At 56.8% G+C, this 21,193-nt stretch overlaps 3 protein-coding genes and 1 long non-coding RNA gene across 7 annotated transcripts in view; 3 read left to right on the plus strand and 1 right to left on the minus strand.

Moving 5' to 3' along the window:
* HOMER3 (homer scaffolding protein 3) overlaps window positions 1-2,114 on the plus strand; it is a 5,760-nt gene extending 3,646 nt beyond the window's left edge. Inside the window, exons 6-9 of one of the 3 annotated variants that reach the window (XM_015557728.1) lie at window positions 256-330; window positions 624-749; window positions 840-926; window positions 1,620-2,114. In XM_015557728.1, coding sequence (XP_015413214.1) covers window positions 256-330; window positions 624-749; window positions 840-926; window positions 1,620-1,811 — 480 coding nt within the window. In that variant the 3' untranslated portion in view covers window positions 1,812-2,114. Of the gene's footprint in view, window positions 1-48; window positions 331-623; window positions 750-839; window positions 927-1,619 lie in introns of all 3 variants that reach the window. The other 2 variants (XM_015557729.1, XM_015557730.1) reach the window with 2 other exon arrangements.
* A 571-nt stretch (window positions 2,115-2,685) lies between these two features.
* DDX49 (DEAD-box helicase 49) lies at window positions 2,686-9,834 on the minus strand. The gene is made up of 13 exons (XM_006778349.2): window positions 9,609-9,834; window positions 8,674-8,797; window positions 7,630-7,715; window positions 7,420-7,541; window positions 6,917-7,104; window positions 6,622-6,762; window positions 5,891-5,966; window positions 5,537-5,613; window positions 5,263-5,360; window positions 4,173-4,247; window positions 3,462-3,550; window positions 3,292-3,363; window positions 2,686-3,207 (listed from the first exon to the last, which is right to left on the minus strand). Exons 1-13 carry the CDS (start codon window positions 9,721-9,723, stop codon window positions 2,980-2,982), a joined length of 1,491 nt encoding a protein of 496 aa, XP_006778412.2. The 5' UTR covers window positions 9,724-9,834; the 3' UTR covers window positions 2,686-2,979.
* A 212-nt stretch (window positions 9,835-10,046) lies between these two features.
* COPE (coatomer protein complex subunit epsilon) overlaps window positions 10,047-21,193 on the plus strand; it is a 19,958-nt gene continuing 8,811 nt past the window's right edge. The window contains exons 1-7 of one of the 2 annotated variants that reach the window (XM_006778351.2): window positions 10,048-10,229; window positions 15,548-15,610; window positions 15,824-15,924; window positions 17,596-17,748; window positions 18,795-18,848; window positions 19,323-19,404; window positions 20,551-20,706. In XM_006778351.2, coding sequence (XP_006778414.1) covers window positions 10,104-10,229; window positions 15,548-15,610; window positions 15,824-15,924; window positions 17,596-17,748; window positions 18,795-18,848; window positions 19,323-19,404; window positions 20,551-20,706 — 735 coding nt within the window. In that variant the 5' untranslated portion in view covers window positions 10,048-10,103. Of the gene's footprint in view, window positions 10,230-15,547; window positions 15,611-15,823; window positions 15,925-17,595; window positions 17,749-18,794; window positions 18,849-19,322; window positions 19,405-20,550; window positions 20,707-21,193 lie in introns of both variants that reach the window. The other variant, XM_015557731.1, reaches the window with a different exon arrangement.
* Window positions 10,236-11,565, plus strand: LOC107181581. Its single transcript, XR_001512242.1, has 2 exons — window positions 10,236-10,346; window positions 11,298-11,565. It is a non-coding gene; the product is annotated as an uncharacterized LOC107181581 (long non-coding RNA).

The following is a 21,193-nucleotide window of genomic DNA, read 5'->3' on the forward strand; positions in this document are numbered from 1 at the left end:
TCACTGACCCCCCCCCTCTCGTGACCCCGCTTCTGTCCACACCCTTAGGTGCCCCCGAGCCCCCTCATCAGCACCAATGGTCCCCCCAGCGACGAGAAGCTGTTCCGCAGCCAGAGCGCGGAAGCCCCTGGCCCCGCCGAGCGAGAGCGGCTCAAGAAGATGCTGTCCGAGGGCTCCGTGGGCGAGGTGCAGTGGGAGGCCGAGTTCTTCGCGCTGCAGGACAGCAACAACAAGTTGGCGAGCGCCCTGAGAGAGGCCAACGCGGCCGCCGCCCAGTGGAGGCAGCAGCTCGAGGCACAGCGCGCAGAGGCCGAGCGGCTGCGGCAGCGGGTGAGGGCACCCTTCCCTCTGAGACCCTGGGTCCCCGGCAACTGTGGAGCCCCTGCCTGAGCGTCTCCTGTCTGTCCTGGGTTCACCAACTGGCTGTGTGATCTCTCAAGGTTACTTCCCGGAGCCTTAGTTTCACGCTCTGTAAAATGGGTCTGATTTAGCGCCGACCTCAAAGGGGTGTCAGACCCTAAAGTCTTCCCTGCCAGGGGTGGGGTGGTAACTCCAAGCAGAGGGGGCGGGACTGAGCAGAAGGCAGATTCCCCAGAGAGGTGCTGATCTTTCTGTCCACCCAGGTGGCTGAACTGGAGGCCCAGGCAGCAACAGAGCCGACCCCAGTCAGTGAGAAAGAGGGGCCAGTCCAGGCGCTGGAACAGCTGGAGTCCTTAGTGCAGACCAAGGACCAGGTGAGCACAGAGCATGTGAGTATGTGTGTCCTCAGGCCTCAGCTTCCCTGACCTCCCATGGGAGAGCCAGGACCTCCAGAACACCCTGGAACTCTTCTCCACTAGGAGATCCAGACACTCAAGAGCCAGGCCGGTGTGCCCCGCGAGGCCCCTGATGCAGTGGATCGGGAGGAGACGCAACAGAAGGTGCAGGTGTGTGTGGTTGCCAGGAGATGGGGTGACTGCGCTTGGGCAGCCAGCTTCTGGTGTGACACAGATTTGGTCTCTTCCCTTCCTGGCTGGTCCCCTGTGGCCTGTTACTCCATCTGTAAGTGGGGTCAGGAAGACATCTACCTGAGGTGAAGGACTGGGAAGAGCAGATGCATGGAGGTCTGAGGTGGCTTGTCAACGGTTGTTCTTGGTACAACGTTTTAGATCCATTTACTCAACTGGCAACTTTTTAATCCCTGCTGCGCTTTCTTGACCCCATCAAGTCCTCACACCCCCCCCAGCCTGCATTTGAACACAGGTCTGACTGGCCTGGCTTTTGCTAAAAACTTTATCCAAGAAACAGTCATGGGGCATGTCCTCAAAGGCCCTGGGATGGGGAGGGTATCAGTGTGTCTAAGGAACCACAAAGCCAGCGAGGCTGAGTTGGAATGAGAAAGGAGGAGGGGGATGTGTAGATTTCATCCCCAGCCTGATGGGTCACAGGCGGCTTTCAGAAGAGGGCCATGATCAGTTCTGTGGTGTTCAAGTTGGCTGGGGGAGCAGGGAGTGTCTTCAGCACAGGTGGCAGGGAGATCAAGAGACGGAGGGGGACTTGGCCCATGGGGAACTGTGGAGATGGCACTCAGAAACATGCCCCCGTCAGGGCTGGTAACCCTGCCCACCCTCTCCCTGCAGGACCTGGAAACCCGCAACGTGGAGTTGGAGCACCAGCTGCGGGTGACAGAGCGCAGCCTGGAGGAGGCTCGGGCTGAGCGGGAACGGGCAAGAGCTGAGGTGGGCCGGGCCGCACAGCTGCTGGACGTCAGACTGTTCGAGCTGAGCGAGCTGCGGGAGGGCCTGGCCCGCCTAGCCGAGGGTGCTCCCTGAGCCTGGGCTGGCCACCAGTCCTTGTAGGAGCCGGAGCCTATGGGAGCAGGTTCTACACAAATGCTTCCTGTTTGGGGCATGGGCTGGCCGCAGGCGGCCCAGCAGGCCACTTGCCCTGGCAGGGACCAGGGCTGACAGCCAATAGAGGGCTTGGCTGCGTACAGCTTAGGGGCTATTGGGGGCTTTTCATTGTGTAAGATTTCTAGACTCTCCACCAGGGCACATGCTGGGGCCCAGATTACATTTCTAAGCATGACTGTGTGTGTGTGGTGGGTGGACACTAAATGTTGTCATTGAACCTTCTCCTGTCTCCTCTCCAATACATCCTCGCTGTCCTCTGCACATGTAGGGCTGGAAAGTCACTCGAGGTGAGCAGGATGAGGCTCGGAGCCCAAGTGTGTGTGAGGGGGAGGGGGGGATCAGGGAGGGGCTAGGCCACACAGCTGCTGGGTCCTGCTGCCCCCATCCCCTGGGGCTCAGCCCACGTTGTCTAGACCAGTTTGGACTTCGGTGGCCCTGGTTCAGCCTCCCTTCACTCTGGCTGCAAACCCTAGATTCGATGAGGTGGGCAGGCATTAAAGACCACAGCCATGTTCTCCAGAGAAGAGGATGATCTCACCAACCTCATGGCCACATTGGAAGAGGTGCAGTTGCTATGTCCACTAACAGACGAGGAAACTGACCCTGAGGGACTCACCAACCCAAGGTCACCCACCTGGAACAGCCAGCACTGCAGTTCAGTTTTGGGCCTGGCCCAACAGGAATGAAGAATTGGGGGTGGAGGGGGGGGCTTGGAGTGACATAAGGTCCCAGGGGGCTTAAAAAGCACAGGAAGCCATACCCTCCTCTCCTACTCCTGTGCCCCGAGGCAGACTGAGCAAATCAAAAGACCCGTTTATTATCTCCCGCAAATGACACACCTTCACTTCTGGGCCCACAGCACCCGCTTCAGTGACCCTGGGCTGGAGTCACTGCTTATGGAGATGGGCCCAACCACACGGCCAGTGTTCTTCCCTTGATAGCTTGACTTTGGGCCAAGGCTTCGAGAAGGAGCCAGTTGGGGCCACAGAAGAGGAGCCATGTACTGAACAGTGTGGGCATCCATGGGCTCCACTGACGGGGACTGGGCAGCTTGGGAGGGGACAACTGCCTTCCAACTCTCCAACCCTCAGTTTGATGAAGGAGTCTTAGGCTGGGCAGGTAGGGGCCGAGTGGGCCTTGGGCCAGGTCCTGGGCCTGAGCGGGCCTCGGGTCGGGCTTTGGGTAGACGGCCCCTGTGGCCAGTCCCACCGGCCTTCTGCCGCTGCAACGCGTGCTCCACCTGCTCCTTGAAGCGCCGGTTCTTCTGCTTGATCTTGGCCAGCTCAGCCTTGCGTTTGGCCTCCAGGTCAGGGTCCTGGCTCGGGGAGGACAGGGCGGTGGCTGAGCTGGTTACTCCCTACCTCAGGAACCTGCCTCCCACCTGCTGGCTCACCCTCACCTTTCCCTCCAGGATCAGCTGCTTCCGCTTGTTAATTTCCTTCTTTTCATCAAAGTTGGCTGCCTCAAGTTTCTGGGGTTGGGGGGGAAGGGGAGAGGCTGTCATGGGGGGGTAGTTCCCATCTCGAAGGGAGCACCCTGGGTCCCGAGGATCAGCTCGTGGACACTCACAATCTCACATTCCCTCCGCACCACGTTGACCTGGGTGAGAATCTGCAGCACCTCAGCCTCCTCCACCAGGAACTCCTCCAGCTTCTTCTCTGTGGGGACAGGGTGGGGGAGGGGGCAGACATGACAGGAAGAGGAATTTCAGCCAATAGTGAGTTCCCAGGGTGTGTGTGTGGGGGGGGGCGGGGGCATGCAAGGTGTCTGGGGGTCTTAACAGATAAAAGTCAGGTGGGCAAGATCTGGGATTTCAGACCTAAGTAAGATACAGACTACTTGTGTGTGTGTGTGTGTGTGTGTGTGTGTGTTTCTTCTGTATTTCTGGAAACCTAGATAGTGGTTACCACGCTAAGAACTGGACTGGGGGGGAAAAGTACTTTTTTGGGCAGTGTTCTCTCAAGTCGTTTCTGAATTTGAGGAGTTGCTGGTGATTAGACATGCCCTCGTGGTTCTTGGTCTTGGCTACACATTAAACTACCTGAAGGAGGTTTTAAACAGACTCAAGCCTCATCCCTAGGGCCTTGGACCTATTCACAGGGACCACCCACACAAGGTCTCAGAAACCAGTCCTTGCCCACCAGATGGCCATTATGGGGAGCTTCTCTTCCAATAATTGGGCAAAAGAAACTTCTTTGGGGGATGTATAGGAAGGAAAGTGGTTTAAGTTTGCTCGTGTGAGAAGGTAGGTGGGTATCCCACTCCTGCCCCCTTACTCACTGATTTGCTCCTCGATGGCATGAACCAGGTGGATGTCATACTGTGTCACCAGTGTAATGGCCTGTCCCTGCCGCCCTGTAAGGACATACCAGTTACCTGCTATGTGCCAGGGGCCAGGATGAGGGGTCAAGAGACAGGTCAGGACCCCTCTTGAGAGGAACAGAACTTGGTGGGTAGGTGGGGGCAGGTGAAGGAAGCCTGGGGTATCAGGGCTTGACCCCCAGCAAGACCCGTGTAGTGGGTGATCTGCCCAGGGGAGCTGAGCTGCAGGACACCAGGGAGAGGTGGCTCTCTTGCCAACTCGGCCCTAATTGGAGCAGGTGATGTGGCTGATTCCCCTTTGGCATGGCTGCCAGGGAGCCCAGGCTGTTATGGCAGCAGTAAGCTGTGACAGGCCTCAGCCCAGATTTCTGCATGCCAGTTTCTCCGTTCTGTTTCTGTGACAATGGCCAGTGCTGGACCAGCGCTGACAGCTGACCAGGCCCATGATCCTTGGAGCAGCCTCAAACAGACATCATGTTCTCGTTACCCATCACTTGACAAAGCAGTAAGGTCCAGAAAGCTGATGTGATCTGCCTGAGGCCACAGGGCAGGAGAGAAGGGGCAGGACCAGTACAGCCCCAGAAAGTATCTCTCCACTCCAGGCATGACAAAATCTCACAAATGCAGCACCCCTCCCTGTTAGAGCTGGGGATCAGAGAGATGGATGTCGCCTTGGCCACTGGCTAGGGTCACAGTGAGGGGTTAAACTTGGACACCAAATCCCATAGGCAACACCACATCCACCAGGGCTCATGCACCCACTCACTGCAAGGTGCCACTTGGCAGCCTGACAGTCTAAGAGGACTGAAGTGAGGCAACAGGGATTGATGAGGATTGGGGCAGTATATGCTATGTCCCCAGAGACAGATGTAGGTTCCATGAAAAAGCCAAAGTACCCCCACCTTTGCTTTTAAAAGGACAGTTCCCCAACAGCTTTCGCCTGGGGCTGTATCCCCCCACCTGCCCCACTAGCTCATGACTTTGGCTCCTCACGGTGTGGGCAAGCTGGAGGGATGGCTCCCCAAAGGCCATCCCCCCGTCTACTCACCTGCACGGGCTGTCCGGCCAACTCGGTGGATGTAGATCTTTGGGAGCCCGGGGGTATTGTGGTTAATGACCACCTGCACTGTGGGAATGTCCAGGCCCCTAGAGGCAGAGGCCGATCAGCACCACTGTCCACATGGCAAAACCGAGGCTGGGACTCACCCAAGGTTACTGAGCAGTGAAACGGGTCGCCCAATCCTTGCCCGAGGCCAGCCCCCCCCTCTGGCCCCTCTGTGGGGGTCACCGGGCCAGCACATAGGACGGAGTATTCTGCTCACCGGGAGGCCACATCTGTTGCGATCAGGATCCGATAGATGCTGGACTTAAACTTGGCCAGGGCAGCAAAGCGTTCTTTCTGAGCCGGATCAGGGAAGAATTGGGGGAATGGGGATGGGGGTCAGATACCATCTTAGTCAATGAGCACTTATTGTATGAGGCCTAGGACAGGGCTGAGGCCAGGATGGTCCTGCCCTCACAGGGCTCACAGTCCAGGGAGGGAGATGATGAAAAAAGCCAGAATGGGGCGAAGCGGGGTGGCAGGAAGAGTGTACCAGGCAGAGGGAAGAGCCTATGCAAAGGCCTGGAGGCTGGGAGGAGTCACAGGCAAGGAGGGCAGGTGGGGATCTCCTCACCTGTTTCATCATAGAATGCAGAGCCACAGTGGGGAAGTTGAACTTGCGTAGCATCATGCACAGGACCTGGCAGGTCCTGGTGGGAAGAATGCACTTTCAGCCCCTACAAAGCTGGGGTCCTGGGAAAGTGCTCTTTGCCCCCGCGCCCCCAACCCTGCCTAGGACCCCAGGCAGGTGCCCCTGCACAGACAGGCAGGGACAAGCTGAGGTGCAGGGTGTCTTGTCCACTGACATCCTCTCTGCTGACTCCTCTCCCAGCCTAAGCCAGCAAGAGTCAGCCCCACACCCAGCCTTTTCAGGTAGCCAGTAAGTTCTTCAGGTCCCATCGATGTGGTATGGACTGCCCGCCTACTGGCTCACGTCAGAACAGTCTACAGCCTCTTGACAGTCCCTGCACATGCTTCAGAAGAGTCAAAAGTCCCGGGTGTGGGTGCTGCTGCCCTGGGTCTCAGGGACCTTAGACCATAGTGAATAGGCTGCTCCAAGAATGGGGACAGCCTGGCTTTCATGTTAAGGGCAGATCTGAGGAACCCCCATTCCTGGCTCCACCTTCAGAAGATGTGATCCTGGTGAGTGGCTTGTTCTGAGCTGCTTTGAACATATCTCCCAAAACCTCTGATCTGAGCAGAGGCCCCGGAGTGAGAAACTGGCTGTGTGCCTCCCACCTGGGACCTCGGGCCACCTCTTGGGCCTCCATGGAAGTCTGTGGGAAGCGGGCCCACTAAGCTCACTTGCATGTGTTGGTGAAGATGATGATGGACCAGTCTTCATGCTCATCATGGAATTTCTGGATCAGATGGACCAAGTAGGCGTCCTTGACCTTCTCAGGCACCAGCAGGTAGCGCTGGTCTAGCTGTTCTACCGTGCGCACCCTGGGAAGGGGTAGGCCTCAGTTTCCCCTTCTGTTGAATTTGGCCAATGCCCTGCCCACCTATGGGCAATAATCTCCATTGGGTGTATTGGGTGTAACCCCACCACCACCTCTGCCTGCCCCCCGACACCCCGGGAATGTGGCTGTGGACTCACTGGGCTTGAGCCTCCCAGAAGAAGGGCTGGTTGGTGGCCAGGCCCTGCAGCTCCTTTAGTGTGTCAGTCAGGGTGGCACTGAAGAGCAGCGTCTGCCTGCGGGCCGGCACCGCTGCCAGGATGGCTTCCAGGTCTACGGTAAAGTCAGTGCAGCCCTGCTCCAACAGCCGGTCTGCCTCGTCCATCACCTGCAACGCCAACAGCAGCAGGTAGTGGTAGTGGGTTTGGGGTGAGTGTGCTGTCCAAGGCTGGCCTGCCTCCCCCATGTTCCTCCTTCCCAGCTCTGACCATGAGCCTGCGAGCACACTCCCTTGAGGTCCTGCCCCATCACCTGTCTCAGCTCCAATGTCACTTCTTTAGACAGGTCCTGCTCCCAACCACCCCCACAGGTGCAAACTCCCTCTTGTGGGTCTGAGCTATCCTTGTCACGTTCCTAGCATTCTGCTGGATGGCCTGTGGGACCCGTTTTCCAAATGGATGAATCAGTGCCCAGGCCAACTCACCAAGAAGCGGATTTTCTTGATGCTGAACGTGTTGGAGCTGCGGAGGTGGTCAGCCAGGCGCCCTGGCGTGGCGATGACCACATGTGGTTTCCGGGAGAGCTCCAGGGCCTGGGCCACCATGTCTGCAGGTGGAGGGCAAGAGGTGGGGCTGGGCAGGTGGTCCAAGACTGTAGGGGTCCCACACCCAAAGCCTCCCTGGGGCCCCCGTACCCATGCCACCAACGATGATGCAGTCTTTCAGGCCCAGAGGCTTCCCCAGGACCCGGAACTGCTCTGCGATCTGGTAGGCCAGCTCCCTGCGGGTGTGAAGGAGCCGGACTGGGTAACACAGAGGTTTTGTACCTGTCTCCCATTCCCATCCCCACCCCCAGGGCTTCCTGACCTGCTCTCCTCTCTTCACACACCCTCCATGGCTTCCAGTCTCCTTTGGACAAAAACTCTGACAATTAGCGTTGGAGGCCTGTGTGGACCCTTCCCCCTTACCAGACTGGACCCCAGAACAGCCCAGGGCCCCTCTCTTACTGGCCCCTCCTCCCCCCATGTTCTCAGCAATGGCCTTGACACCAGTCACCAAAGCCTGAAACCCTCCTGCCCTGGGGGTAGCCAGTGTCCAAGTGCCCTCCTCTCTGCCCCTTGGCCCTGGCTCCAACCAGGCCTTTCCTCAGCCCACGCCCCCAATTCCTGGCCTCTTGTCTCGCCCTCTCCCTCAGATCCAATTATAACCTGGCATTCAAGGCCCTTCTCAAGCTGGCTCTAATATGCCCAGCCCCCCATGCCCTTCCTGTTCCCCGCCCCTCACACCTCTGCATGCATGTACTCGCAGTTCCCTCTGCCTAGATTACTTTTCCCCAAACTTGTCCCTTTGAGAGACCCTTCTCACCTCCTAAGGCACCCTGACTTAAGCCTTCCTTGACACCACCCGTTCCCAGGCCACACTCTCATAGCATGCAGTGCCTACCCCTCCTGTCATTACAAAACTTACCATGTAAACCACCACATCTTTATGACCAAGAACAAGAGAGGCGCCTATTCTTAAGCTACAAGGCTACTGACAGTTCCTGTCTGTCCAGTGCTTGCCCTGAGTCAAGCATTTTCTACACACTATCTTGTTTAATTCTGCAGCACTCTGAAGAGGGGGACATGATTTCTGTCCCCACTTTGCACACAGGGTGAGTACGGCAAAGAGAAGGAAAGCTGCTTGTCCAAGAGAACACAACTGGTTAACTCACCCAGGAGGCCTACGGGGGGGCTCACCTGGTGGGCGTCAGGACAAGGCAGAAGATGCCATAGGGATCCTCAGAGAGCTTCTGCAAGATGGGCAAGACAAATGCTGCCGTCTTGCCACTGCCTGTCTTAGCACAGCCCAGGCAGTCCCGACCTAGGCAGAGGGCAAAGCAACATCAACAGTTTAGGTGTGGACAGGTGTTCCCTTGAGCAGTTACCGATACCGGCCCATGCCCTTTCCATTCCGGGCATACTGACAAGTTCTAGGAAGGAGAGACCATTATCATTCCCATTTAACAGAAGGGGGAACTGAGGCTCAGATTTGCCCAGAAACACAGCTGGTGAGTAGCAAGCTGGACTGGAACCCATATCCATGACCCAAGATGCTACTAACTGGTACCTCATTTTGACAACCCTCCCCACCACCACCACCACCATCATCTGAGCCCGGGGAACTTGGAATGGCCTCCTCCAATCTGCATCTTATGCTCCCTATTGATTCTTTCACCTTTGTTTATTTAACCCGTCGACTTGCCACATCCTAGGCTTCCTGTGGGCATCTCTGCAATGGCAAACTGGTTTGGGGCTAGAAGACTGGGGAGAAGTGCAGTCACGGAATCAGAGTACTGGATCTACCAGTAAACTTGACAGCCTCAGTTTCCATTTATAAAATGAAGACAGTAGTGCAAGTTCTATTCAATTTTCCCAGTACTATCGGTTAGTCATTCACCAAAACCTCCCTGAGTTCTGAGACTATAGACGTTTCAGGGTTACATCACTTGTGCGCGGACACACAGTGCGTCGTGCAGCCTAAACGTTAACAACACTGCCATGTCTGCCTCCGGAACCAGGCTCCCCGAGACGCCCGAGGCTGCCCCTCGCCTCTCCGGACCAGCATGGATAAGGGAACGGAGGAGGCACAGGAGCGGAGATGCCTCGTGGGGAAGAGGCCCGGCCACACTCACCTTCCAGGATGGCGGGGATGCAGCCGAGCTGCACGGGTGTGGGCTGCTTCAAACCCAGCTGCCGACATTGTTCCACGAGCCACGAGGACAGACCGAGCTCAGCGAACCCGGCCATCCTCGCTGCCTGCCGCTGAGCGCCTGTGAGCCGCGCTTCCGGCGCGTGCCAATGACGTATGAAAATTTCCCATTGATTGGTTCCGACTCCTGCGTGATTCCACCGACTTAAATTCTCTCTGCCATTCCCAGTCTCGACCATAGCCTTACCATATTTTCCCGAATCCCATTGGTTCGCAGGATTAAATCAAACTACAATTCCCGAAATGCCCTGAAAGACGCACTTGCGTCACCCGTCCTTTTACTTTGGTTTAGGAATCTCTCATTGGCTCATCTTCAGGCCGGAACGAGTAAACTACATTTCCCGGCGTGCTCCGCGGTGACTCCCTGCTTCCTGTAGACGTGTCCCTCCGGAAGAGGAGTGGGTGACACCAGAGCGACATGGCGCCCCCGGCTCCGGGTTCGGCTTCCGGCGGCTCTGGAGAAGTGGACGAGCTGTTCGACGTGAAGAACGCCTTCTACATCGGCAGCTACCAGCAGTGCATCAACGAGGCGCAGCGGGTGAAGGTGCGGCCGCTTCGGGGCCGGGGACTGAGGTGGCGGCGCTTCCTGCTGCCGCGGGTCGCGCTCTGTTTTTAAAAACTCTTCTGGCGGCGTTTACCCCCACGCACCTCCTCAGAGGCGGTGAGGAGTAATCCTCCCATGACAGGATCCGAAGCAATAGCAGTTTTTACTCTCAGAGCGCCCGCTCTGCGTCCTGGAGGGCGTTTGAGTTGGGGGTTTATGCTCTATAATAATAATGGCAGTAGTTCTCGTTTGTTGGGCGCCCACACTGGCCTCCGTACCCTCAATCCCCGGGAAGTAGGGGCTGTTTATCTCACTTTACAGGTGAGAATACCCGCTCTCAGAGAGGAATGACGTCCCCAGCGTCACCCTGCCCCACGAGCCCGGCTGTTTCTCCCCAGACTCGCTCATTCATTCATTCCTCAGTGAGCATCTCGGGGGTCAGGCAGAGTGTTCGTGCTGAACTCAAAAGAGTGACAAAATAGACAAAACTGTCAGCTCTCTTTTGGGAAAGTAAACAAGTAAGTAAATGAGTAAACAAGTCAGGAGGTGGTGCGATGGAGAAGGAGGGAATGAGCTTGGCAGTTTGAGCTAGAAAATGAATCTTCACGGCAGGACCTTTAAGAGAGGGACATGGACCTTCCGTCACTTTGGGAGAACCATGGGAGAATTTTTGTAAGAGTCGGGAATATGGCAGGGTCTCTGCCTGTGTCCACGGCCTCGTGTTCCAAAGAGAGGAAACAAAGAAGCGAGTGAACAGCACAACGTGAGCCCTACGTGTGGGCAAGGGGAGATAAAAGTACTCCGTCCGAAACTGGGGAAGGGTGGCTGCTGAGTGTGGGAGTGGGCCAAGTCAGGCCTGCCTTTCCCATTGTCCTTTGAACCTGAGACTGAACTCTGAGAAGCTTCTAACCCCGTAAGTTACTGCAAAGGTGGTGTGGCAGGTGTGAGCTCGGGGTCGTCAAGGCAGACGCAGCCCGCGTGGCAGAGGTAGGGGGGAGGTGTCGAGGGGGAGGATGGAGAATGGTGTGGGCAGGGTGGGAGGCAGCAGGGTTTTGGATTTTATTCCAGACTGATTAGGATGCCATCAGAGCACCAAAGAAGGGAGTGGCAGCCATCTTCGCAGAGGCAGCCGGATGACTGGGAGGAATTTGGACTCTGAAGTAGAGAAGGCTTGCTTTCCATGCCTCTCATCTTCGGCCGTGAACCTGATGCCTCTGAGCATCTGTGCAATGGGGGCTTCGGGAAGCTGTTAGGGTTTGTTGAGATAACATTTGCACCATTGTATTAATTTTCTGTGGCTGCCTCGGCAACGTACAACAGAGAGCATAAAACAGCACTACTTTATTCATCTCTCGCTGTTCCTTGGGTCAGAGGTCCAGTGTGGCGCTCACCATGCTACATTCAAGGTGTCGTCCAGGCTTTGTCTTTTCTGGAGGTTCTAGGGAACAATCTGCTCTGAAACGCAGTCAGGTTGTGGGCTCTCCACCAGGGGGTCACTCTTAGCTCCTAGGGCAGCGGTTCTCAGCCTTCCTAATGCAGCAACCCTTTAATACAGTTCCTCATGTTGTGGTGACCCCCAACCATAATATTTTTTTCGTTCCTACTTCATAACTGTAATTTTGCTGCTGTGATGAATTGTCATGTAAATATCTGATAGGCAGGATGTATTTTCATTGTTACAAATTGAACATAATTAAAGCATAGTGATTAATCACAAAAACAATATGTAATTATATATGTGTTTTCTGATGCTCTTAGGCGACCCTTGTGAAAGGGTCGTTGGACCCCCAAAGGGGTCGCGACCCACAGGCTGAGAACTGCTGTCCTAGAGGCTTTTCTCCAATCTGCCTGCGTCTGCTCCACCCTGTCCCCAGTTCCCATCTTGGAACCACCGTGGGGAAGGTCTCTGAATTTCCCCTTCTGCTGCGTTCCTTCTGCCCAGTCTCTGCTTTTAGGGCTTCTGTGATTAGACTGGGCCCTCCCGGGTAACCAGCGTACTCTTTCTATTTTAATCATATCTGCGAAGTCCCTCTGGGCAACCTCATTTGCCCACCATCAGAACTGTACGTGCCTCCGTGCTAGGGTGGTCTAGACTGAGAGAAGATTGAGATGGACCTGGGCTCAGATTCCAGTTCTTCCATGTTGTCTCTGCAGCTGGGGCAGAGCTTCAGTTTCCCCTCCTGACACCTCTCAGTAGGGCCACTGTGAAATCCAGCATTGCTCTCACGTTCACCTTTTGGCTTCTGCCACGTGTCTGTGCTGCTCACATCATAGCAGTGTGTTATGTGAGTCTTCTCACATCATAATATGCAAACTTGACATCACCGCTGAAGGAACCAGTGTGATCTGCTATACGTAGAGAGTGACTGAAAACAAAGGAAATCGTACCAGATGGAAGCACTGTCCCTGCTGAGCCATCTGATGTCAATGAATTCTGGCCCATTGGAGCACCTAAGCCTCTTAGGCAGCCTGTGTTGCATTGAATGCTACCCCAGAAAGATATGTCCAACCCAGAACCTATTAATGTGACTTATTTGGAAAAAGGGTTTTTTCGGGTGTGATTCCATGAAGGATCTCTAGATGAGATCGGCTGGGATTTAGGAAGGCCCTAAATAGTGTAATTGGTGCCCTTCTAAGAGGAAGGCAGAAAGGTTTGAAGCAGACAGAGAAGATGGAGGCAGCGGTTGGGGTGATACAGCCGTAAACCAAGGAATGCCTGGAACCACCAGAAGCTGGACGAGGCAAGGAATAATTCTCCCCTAGGGCCTTCGGCGGGAGTGTGGCCCTGCTGACACCTTGATCTTGGACTTCGGGCCTCCAGAACTGAGAGAATACGTATCTGTTGTTTCAAGCCCCCAGATTGTGGTAGTTTGGTACAGTGTCCCAGCACCCTCAGATGGGCAGGACCTGAGGTGGTTCCAGGTGGAGCACAGGTATGTCCTAGCACTATGTCACCATCATGTCCTTGTTTGTTGGACATTTTTTAAGCGCCCACAAGATGGCAGGCACACCAAGGTATTGAGGACAAAACAGAAGAAAGCCTGAGGAGCTGACATCTAGTGTGGTCAGGTGACTCTCGTGGCCAATAGGGGAGGGGATGCAAATCCCCCACCCCCCTACACTCCATCGCTGACCTCCCCAGATAGTACCTCTTGCTCTCAGGCTTCACTGCACCTGTCCACTACTGGGGGCAGGTAGGACCACCTGGTGTCAGACAGCATTGACAGGCTTGGGCCTTCTGGCTCTGCTGGTTTCTGAGTTCCCAGGGAATTCGCATGAGCTGTCAGAACTGGGGACCCACAGTCCCACAGAGCGCTCAACTCACCTGGTGCCCCTGGTCGGTACGTCTGTCCTTTTTGTTGATTTTTAGAGAGATAAGGGAGAGGGAGAGAGAGAGAGAAACATCGATGAGAGAAACATCATCAGTCAGCTGCCTCTGGCACGCCCCCTCATTGGGATCTAGCCTGAAACTGGGGCGTGTGCCCTGACCTGGAATCGAACTGGTGACCTCTTGGTTCATGGGCCTATGCTCAACCACTGAGCCACCCCAGCCGGGCTGTCGTTGTTCTTACGCCTCTCAGAAGCTCTTCTCTTTCCGACTGATTGAGAAGGTCCCAGTGTCCCCGTGGGCTTTTGGTAAGACCTTGGCGGTCGTGCAGGGTTGGGATGGTGGTGCCCATTCTACAGATGGGCAGGTTAAGAGTTTCCTCTGGGACTCAAGAGTTCCCCTCAGGTTCCCCCACTGTGTCCTTTCTTCAAAGACACCAAGAGCCAGCATGTCTGTTGTTTTTTTAATTTAATTTTGTTTTGTTTTTGTTATTCTTACAAGAGGATTTATTTTTCCCCATTGCATTTCAGAGAGAGTGGAGGGAGAGGGAGAAGGGGAGAGAGACACACACCAACTGGTTGCCTGTCGAACATGCCCTGACGGGGTGGGGGTGGGGGGAGGTGGCATCTCAAAACCTAGGTGCGTGCCCTTGTCTGGGAATGGAATCCAAGACCCTTTGATGCATGGACCTTGCTCTAACTGTTTAGCCACACCAGCCGGAACAACATGTCTGTTTTTCTACTGAAAGTGGTGTGGGGCCCCCGTATGGGTTGTCCACACCAGTACCCACCCCTGAGGGTCATTTGAAAGTCACTTATTTAGCAGATGTGTTCCAAATCATGGCCAGACCCCCAGCCTGGTCTCCAAGGTCAGAGAAAGCCCCTGGGACCCTGCAGTGAAGTTGGCCTGAGTCAGGCTGGGACTAGGAGCCCGGCCTCTTGTTTGTGGTCTCCCTTGGCCGGAGAGGAGGACACTGTTGCTCACCAACCTCACCCCTCAGGCCGGGGAGAAGAAGGCATGGTGCCAGGATCTGGTTGTCACCTGGGGGAGGGCAGTCCTGGTGTCTCCCCCACTGTGGAACTCCAGACCCTGTGCTGTGGCAGCCATATAGGCCATCTCTGCGCTTGCTGGAGAGGCCACCCCAGGTGGCTGGGCCCTCTTCCCACCTCATTTTCTCTCCCAGCCCCTAGGGTAGCCTGTGCCGGTGCCCCCACACCCTCTGGCCTGTGGTGCTCTGTGTCCACCTGTCCTAGGCATCCCAGGGCCTCCAGGAAGTTGGCCAGCATCCTGGGGTCCAAAAGCTGTTCTCCTAAGAGAGGGTCCCTCGCTTGCCTCCAGCCTCCCGGGCCCGTCAGCAGTCCCACAGTGAACGCTGTATGAGGTCACCTCACTTCGGCTCCTGGGCTCTCGGTCGTGGTTAGGCTGAGGCGGTGCAGTGCGTGGGCCTCGTCACCAAGTGCCGGGAGGTCCCCGAGGTCTACCTGGCCCAGGCTAGACACAGCTGTCACTGTGCTGGGGCAGCAGAGCTGGGCTCTCCCAGAAAGGTCTTTTGCGTGAGGCAAACCTTTGTCTCTTCTGTGTGTCATGTTTAAATTACAGAGTGTTTAAAAACAAGACCAGGACTGGAGCAAGCTGCGTGGGAATATCTGTCACAGAAAGTAAAGTTCTGTCACACATCTCCGCCCGGGTCCCCTTGTTCTCCAGCACCACCTGCCCCCTTGGCTTGTGGCTAGAGCAGCTGTGGCACTTTGGTGCCCAGTTCCGTACCTGGATGAGTGGCTGACAATGGAGCCTCCTTCCGGGGTGATGTCAGGATGGGACAAGATCAGGGCCCACCGTGCTGTGTGCCCTCAGGGGCAGCTGCTCTCCTGCTGCCCAGGGCACAGGAAGTGGAAAGCCAGAGCCTGGACCCCACCTTGTCGGCTCATGGCCTCTGAGGGCCTGTCAGGCACATGGCCCTGTGGGTCCTGACCTGCCTCTGTTTCCACAGCCGTCGAGTCCGGAGAGAGAGGTGGAAAGGGATGTCTTCCTGTACAGAGCGTACCTTGCACAGGTGAGCACGGGCTGTGACTCTGACACCCCTGGGGTAGGAGAGTCAGGGACAGTGCTAAGTGGGGGTTGGGCACCCGGCAGGATGAGGAGTCCCTGGGGGTGGTGGGTGTAAGTTCTAGGCATGGAGCTTCATTAGGGTGATGCTGGAACCCTGAGAAGCTCTGTGTGCCAGGGCAGGGCGGGGGGAGCTGACCGCGTGCTTGTCTCGCTGTAGAGGAAGTACGGCGTGGTCCTGGATGAGATCAAGCCTTCCTCCGCCCCTGAGCTCCAGGCTGTTCGCATGTTTGCGGAGTACCTGGCCAGTGACAGCCAGAGGTGAGGACTGGGGGGCGGGCAGTCCTTCCTCCCTGCCCCCTCACCTTCCTGTGACGGTTTCCCCTACCTGGGCAGTGCTGGGCTGTCCTGGCACCCAGAAACTGAATGTGACTTCGCTGGAAATGGGGTCTTTGTAGATGTAAGTAGTTAGGATCTTGAGATCATCCTGGATATAGGATGGGCCCTAAGTCCAGTGACGGATGTTCTCATAAGAGACAGAGGAGAAGACAGGTGCAGAGATTGCGGTGAAGTGGACACCCAACAACAGCTGCGGCCGCCAGCACCAGGAGAGACCTGAAACTGGCTCTGTTAGAGCCTCCAGAAGGAGCCGGCCCTGCCCACACGTGATCTCAGACTTCTGGTCTCCAGACCTTTGAGAGAGTACATTCCTGTTTTGGTTCCCCAGTTCCTGGTGCTTTGTGCCGACAGCCTCAGGATGCAGAGACGAGCAGCCTCCTGAGGCCGTTTCTCCCCCTCTGCACTTCACTAGCCCGGGCGATGAGCCCCATGCTCACACGGAAGGGGCGGTCACCCTGGGGCCTTCCAGGAGCGATGGCTGCTGCAAGCATTCCAGAAAAGAACCCACAAGAACACAGGGCATGGGGCGAGTGCTCCGGGAAACAGTGGCACCTGTGCAGCCCTCCCTTCGGCTCACACTGCTGCCCATGCAGACAGCCCCGAGCCCGTGAGGCTAAGTATAGACTGTGACAGGAACAACGTCCCACACTGACGTCACAGCCACCACAGCAGGCAGCATGTCCACACCCTGTGTGCCAGGAACCAGCAGGAAGCTTCCAGAGGTGGCTTCCGGGGCTCCTCACACTAATCCAAGTGACCTTTGTACTGATCCCACCACGCAGAACCGGAAACAGGCTCATGGGAAGGCCTTTGTCCTTCTCCTTGGTGTGGACAGCGACGGGCATGTCCCTACCTTCCAGAGGCCTTCAAACATATGCCCCCCAGCACCTTTATGGCACATGCATTTGAAGAGACTGGACCCTAAATAGCAGTGGTGATGCAGGGTGGACCCACACTTCCTTTCTCTTGTCAACTGTAGCAGCCCATGACCCCCTTTAAAACACAGGGTCTTAGCTCCATTTTCCAGTTAAGCAGAGCATGCCTCAGCGCCCCCTGGGGCTGTGGGGTGTTCAGCTGATCCTTGGTCCAGTCCTGGTTCCAGGTGGGCCGCCAGCCCCTGGCCCAGCACGGCGCTCACCTGTCAGAAGTGGTTTGCGAGCTGGGCCGGGACACAGGACTCCTCAGGAAGGCAGCAACATCACTGGTGTGAAATTCACTTGTGCAGCCTCATGTCCCTGCACAGGCCCCCCTGACGCACCAGCCTGTCCCTCTGTGTCAGGGGCACAGCAGCCTGGTAGCTCTGAGGGCCAGGGCACTCTAGGCCTGGACCATCATTCTGCTGCCTGGTGGGCATGGCCCCTCCTGCACCACATTCCCCCCCGCCCCCCCGAGGCCTGGTGCACCCAGCCTGGGTTTCCTGTCTGTGTGAGGGTGGGAAGTGCCTCGTGAGAAGGTGGTGAGGCTGGCATGCAGGGTGCTAGGCAGAGCTGGTCCTGCTCTGTCCCTTCACTGCTGTGCACCCCTGGGTGTGTCTGCTCTTGCAGCAGCCAGGCTGCTTCCTGCCGCCCTGGCCCTAAGCGCCTTTTCTTACAGGGACACAATTGTCGCTGAGCTGGACCGAGAGATGAGCCGGAGTGTGGATGTGACCAACACCACCTTCCGGCTGATGGCTGCCTCCATCTACTTCCATGACCAGAACCCGGACGCTGCCCTGCGTGCCCTGCACCAGGGGGACAGCCTGGAGTGGTGAGAGGCCCCCGGCTCCAGATGGCTCAGGGCCTCTTTGTCTGTCGTCATGGGGATGGTGAGGTGGAGGCTGCTTTGAGAGATCTGCAGGGTCCAGGCCTCCCATTCAGGCTGCAGTTCCCATTCTTGGTCCCTTATGCATGGCTGGGCCACTGCTGAAAACCCTGTTCTGACAGCAGAGCAAAAAGCACCTTTGTCTTTGCCCGTGGTTTCTGCATCCACATTCCCTTTGTGTTCTGGCCCTGGCCTTTCCACACACTCCCCGGGCCCCCCAGCCCTCCCCTGAGACAGACCCTTGTTTAGGGCTGGGGCTCTGGAGCCCAGCGCACTGTGTGGTCAGCTCCGCCCCCACTCCAGGAGGGCATTCTGGGCCTACACTGTATCCAGGGTGCGGCGTCCAGAGCTCTGGCCCAAGGTTGCAGCTGCCCTCTCCCATGAGCTATCTGGTGCCTGCCTTCCCGAAGTTAGTTGGTCACCACATTTGTCACATACCTGTTTACGTCCCAGCTCACTCCAGAAAGGGGTTTGCACCAGCTTAGAAACAGGTGTGGACCCTGTGAGTGTTTCTCAGGCTCCTATGAGGGCTGCCAGGTCACGTTCTGGTGGATAAACTTGAGAATGAGCGGCCACATAAGTAGTGGACAGTCACAACTGTCTAGGGCCAAAAGGGAGGAATGGGTTCGGGAATTGTAACTGAATTTGGGAAGGGAGGTGTGCAGCATGGGGATGGTGTCCAGCCCGGACAGAGTGCCCGTGGGCCCGGAGTCTGTACCCTTGGGACCCCACAGAAGCTCCCAGCCCAAGTGTGGTCAGTGTGAGATGTGGGAGCCAGGGCCCCGGGGGGTGGAGTGGGGCTTGGCCAGTGAGGGTGCCCAGGTCTAATCCAGCTCTGCTGGACTGGTGGCCAGCCTCAGTGTCCCCCTCTGCAAGGCAGGGCTGGTGGCCTGAGCACTCGGGAATGTACTGGGAGATGGCCCCCACATGGAATGAGCCCTGACGAGAGTGGGTGGGGAGGGTGTCCACTGACCATCTGCCCTGTCGCACAGCATGGCCATGACGGTGCAGATCCTACTGAAGCTGGACCGCGTGGACCTCGCCCGGTAAGCCCCTCTCTCTGTACCTGTCCCCACCTGGGGCTGCTGGGCTGGGGCCTGTGCATCAGGTTGTCTGAACAATGACAAGCCCACGTCAGGACCCCATGGTCCTCTGCCCTCACGGGGGCACTCAGAATGGGGACATCCCAGAACCCACCTCGAGACCAGAGCGTGGTGGCATGATTGTTTCTCCAGTTATTTCGTTCCAGTCCATTGCATGACACACCATCCTTACCTGCCTTTCCCTGCAGGATTGCAGGGTGGCGATGTCCATGCCTCAGTTTCCCTCTGTGATGTAGGTGTTGGGTGGGTTTTTTGAGTGTAGTGGAGCTGGCATGCCTGAGCCGAAGGTGGGGGGGTGGCTGGGCCAGAGACCATGAGCCAGCATGTGTGTGCACCCCATGAGCAAGGAACAGGGGTGTGTTGGGGGCCACCAGCCATATCACTTTGCTGCCTCCCACCTCTCTCCTCCACCCCCAGGAAGGAGCTAAAGAAGATGCAGGACCAAGATGAGGATGCCACCCTCACCCAGCTGGCCACTGCCTGGGTCAACCTAGCCGTGGTGAGCCCCTGGCCATGTAGGGGGTTTGGGGGCAGGTGTAGAAGCATCAGAGTGCCTGGAGGTGGCCCCTGAATCCAGAGCTGCTGCTCCCATGGGGGGAGTACAGATATGGGGTTCCATGGGTACACTGGACTGATGCTTATTTGGGGCCAGGATCCCATTTCCCAGAGGAACCCCCGCTGCCCAGGCCACCCCTGGTATGTTTCCCACTTTACTGAGCCTCAGTCTCAACCCCACTCCGGGCTTCTCGCAGACAAGTGGCTCGGCCAGAGTCAGAGTGAACAAATTGGGGGCTCAATCCAGACTTGGGGCACATCGGCCCACACGCCTCTCCGGGGATGTGCCCCCTCCTCCAAGGTCTGATCCTGTGCCTGGAAGCTGCTCAGCTTGCTCTCTGGGCTCCTAGCACTGGGTGGTTGCCAGTGTCCCCCTGGCACCTTCCCTCGTGCCCAGCCCCCTCCTCACATGCCTGGGCACCCCATCCTCCGTCTCCTGGCAACAGCCCTTTCCCTGGTTTCTGGCACTTGGCTGCTGTTCCCTGAGTTGCTCTTTTGTATGAGCCTTTTAAAATGTGCTCCTCATCTGTGTCTACACTGCCCTCGGGGTGAGGCCACACCCAGGCAGGTTTCTGGCATGTGCTCAGTTTAGTCGGACGAGCCCCCTGACAGCACTCTTTGGTAGCCTTGCCTGTTTTTAAAAGCACTCCTTGGCCTCAGGTTCCCTTGCACATGTGGGCCTGCACCTTTCGCAGGAGGACAGAACTCAGACCCTGGTGGCAGGGGCAGCGCTGCTGGTTACAGAGGAGAGGCCGCCCTTGACAAACCACGTGACCCAGTGGTGGCCACTTGACCTCGGCCTGGATGCCCATGGGCTAACTCTCCCTTTGGAAGCTTCAGCTTCAAGTCTGTAAACTGAGGGCTGGGGGAGCCAAGTGTGAGGTGGCTTCTTGCTGTTTTGGCCCCTTTGGCAGAGCCCAGGCTGTGTGGGTCTCTGCACAGGGTCAGTGTCCAAGGAATGGCTGCCATGGGCTGGCCATGCCAGAGCACCCATTGCAAAATGTTAGAATTGCTCTGCTCTGAGGGAGTGGGCTGGGGTAGGGCCAGGCAGCAGCGTGACAAAGCAGTGATGTCAGAACTGTGCCCACAGGGTGGTGAGAAGCTGCAGGACGCCTACTACATCTTCCAGGAGATGGCCGACAAGTGCTTGTCCACTCTGCTGCTGCTCAATGGGCAGGCGGCCTGCCACATGGCCCAGGGCCGCTGGGAGGCTGCGGAGGGTGTGCTGCAGGAGGCACTGGACAAGGTAGGGCGGGCCCACCCCGTACCCAGGGCTCCTGGAGAGGAGGCAGGTGACATGGGTCACATGGGGATTTCATTGCTGAATCAGCTAAAACTCAGATTGCAAACAAAAATCCTGATTCCAGCTTCTCTTGGAAATGGGAGGACCTTGTCAGCTGGGGTCTGAGTTGGCCTGAGCTGAGCGGACAGCCATGCCCCAGCCCTTCCTTGCTGTTACCTTGGCTGCCTGGTCTGGGGGCCTCAGTGTGATGCCTCATCTCGGTCTGTATTTGGAAGAGACACCCAACATTCACTATGAGGGGGGGAGAGTGGGCTGCAGACAGGAGGTGGTGCCTGGACCTTGTCAAGAAGAGGAACCAAGAATACTCCTCTGGGGTGGCCACAGGTCTCTTCTCGCCCCTGACACCTGAGATCTTTCACTATATTTTATAACCATAAAAGATTCAAAGCTTCTTCCATTTTTAGGAAACGTCTTTTTTATTTTTGTTGTT

The sequence above is a fragment of the Myotis davidii genome, unplaced genomic scaffold (assembly GCF_000327345.1).
Source record: "Myotis davidii unplaced genomic scaffold, ASM32734v1 scaffold448, whole genome shotgun sequence".
Lineage (NCBI taxonomy): Eukaryota > Metazoa > Chordata > Mammalia > Chiroptera > Vespertilionidae > Myotis > Myotis davidii.

Coding starts and splice junctions, on each gene's coding strand:
- DDX49 (XM_006778349.2), bottom strand. CDS start 9,723: ATGGCCGGGTTCGCTGAGCTCGGTCTGTCCTCGTGGCTCGTGGAACAA. Junction 7,716..8,673: donor CTTGTCCTGACGCCCACCAG/GTGAGCCCCCCC, acceptor TCACACCCGCAG/GGAGCTGGCCTACCAGATCG. Junction 5,361..5,536: donor GCAACAGATGTGGCCTCCCG/GTGAGCAGAATA, acceptor CTCTGCCTCTAG/GGGCCTGGACATTCCCACAG.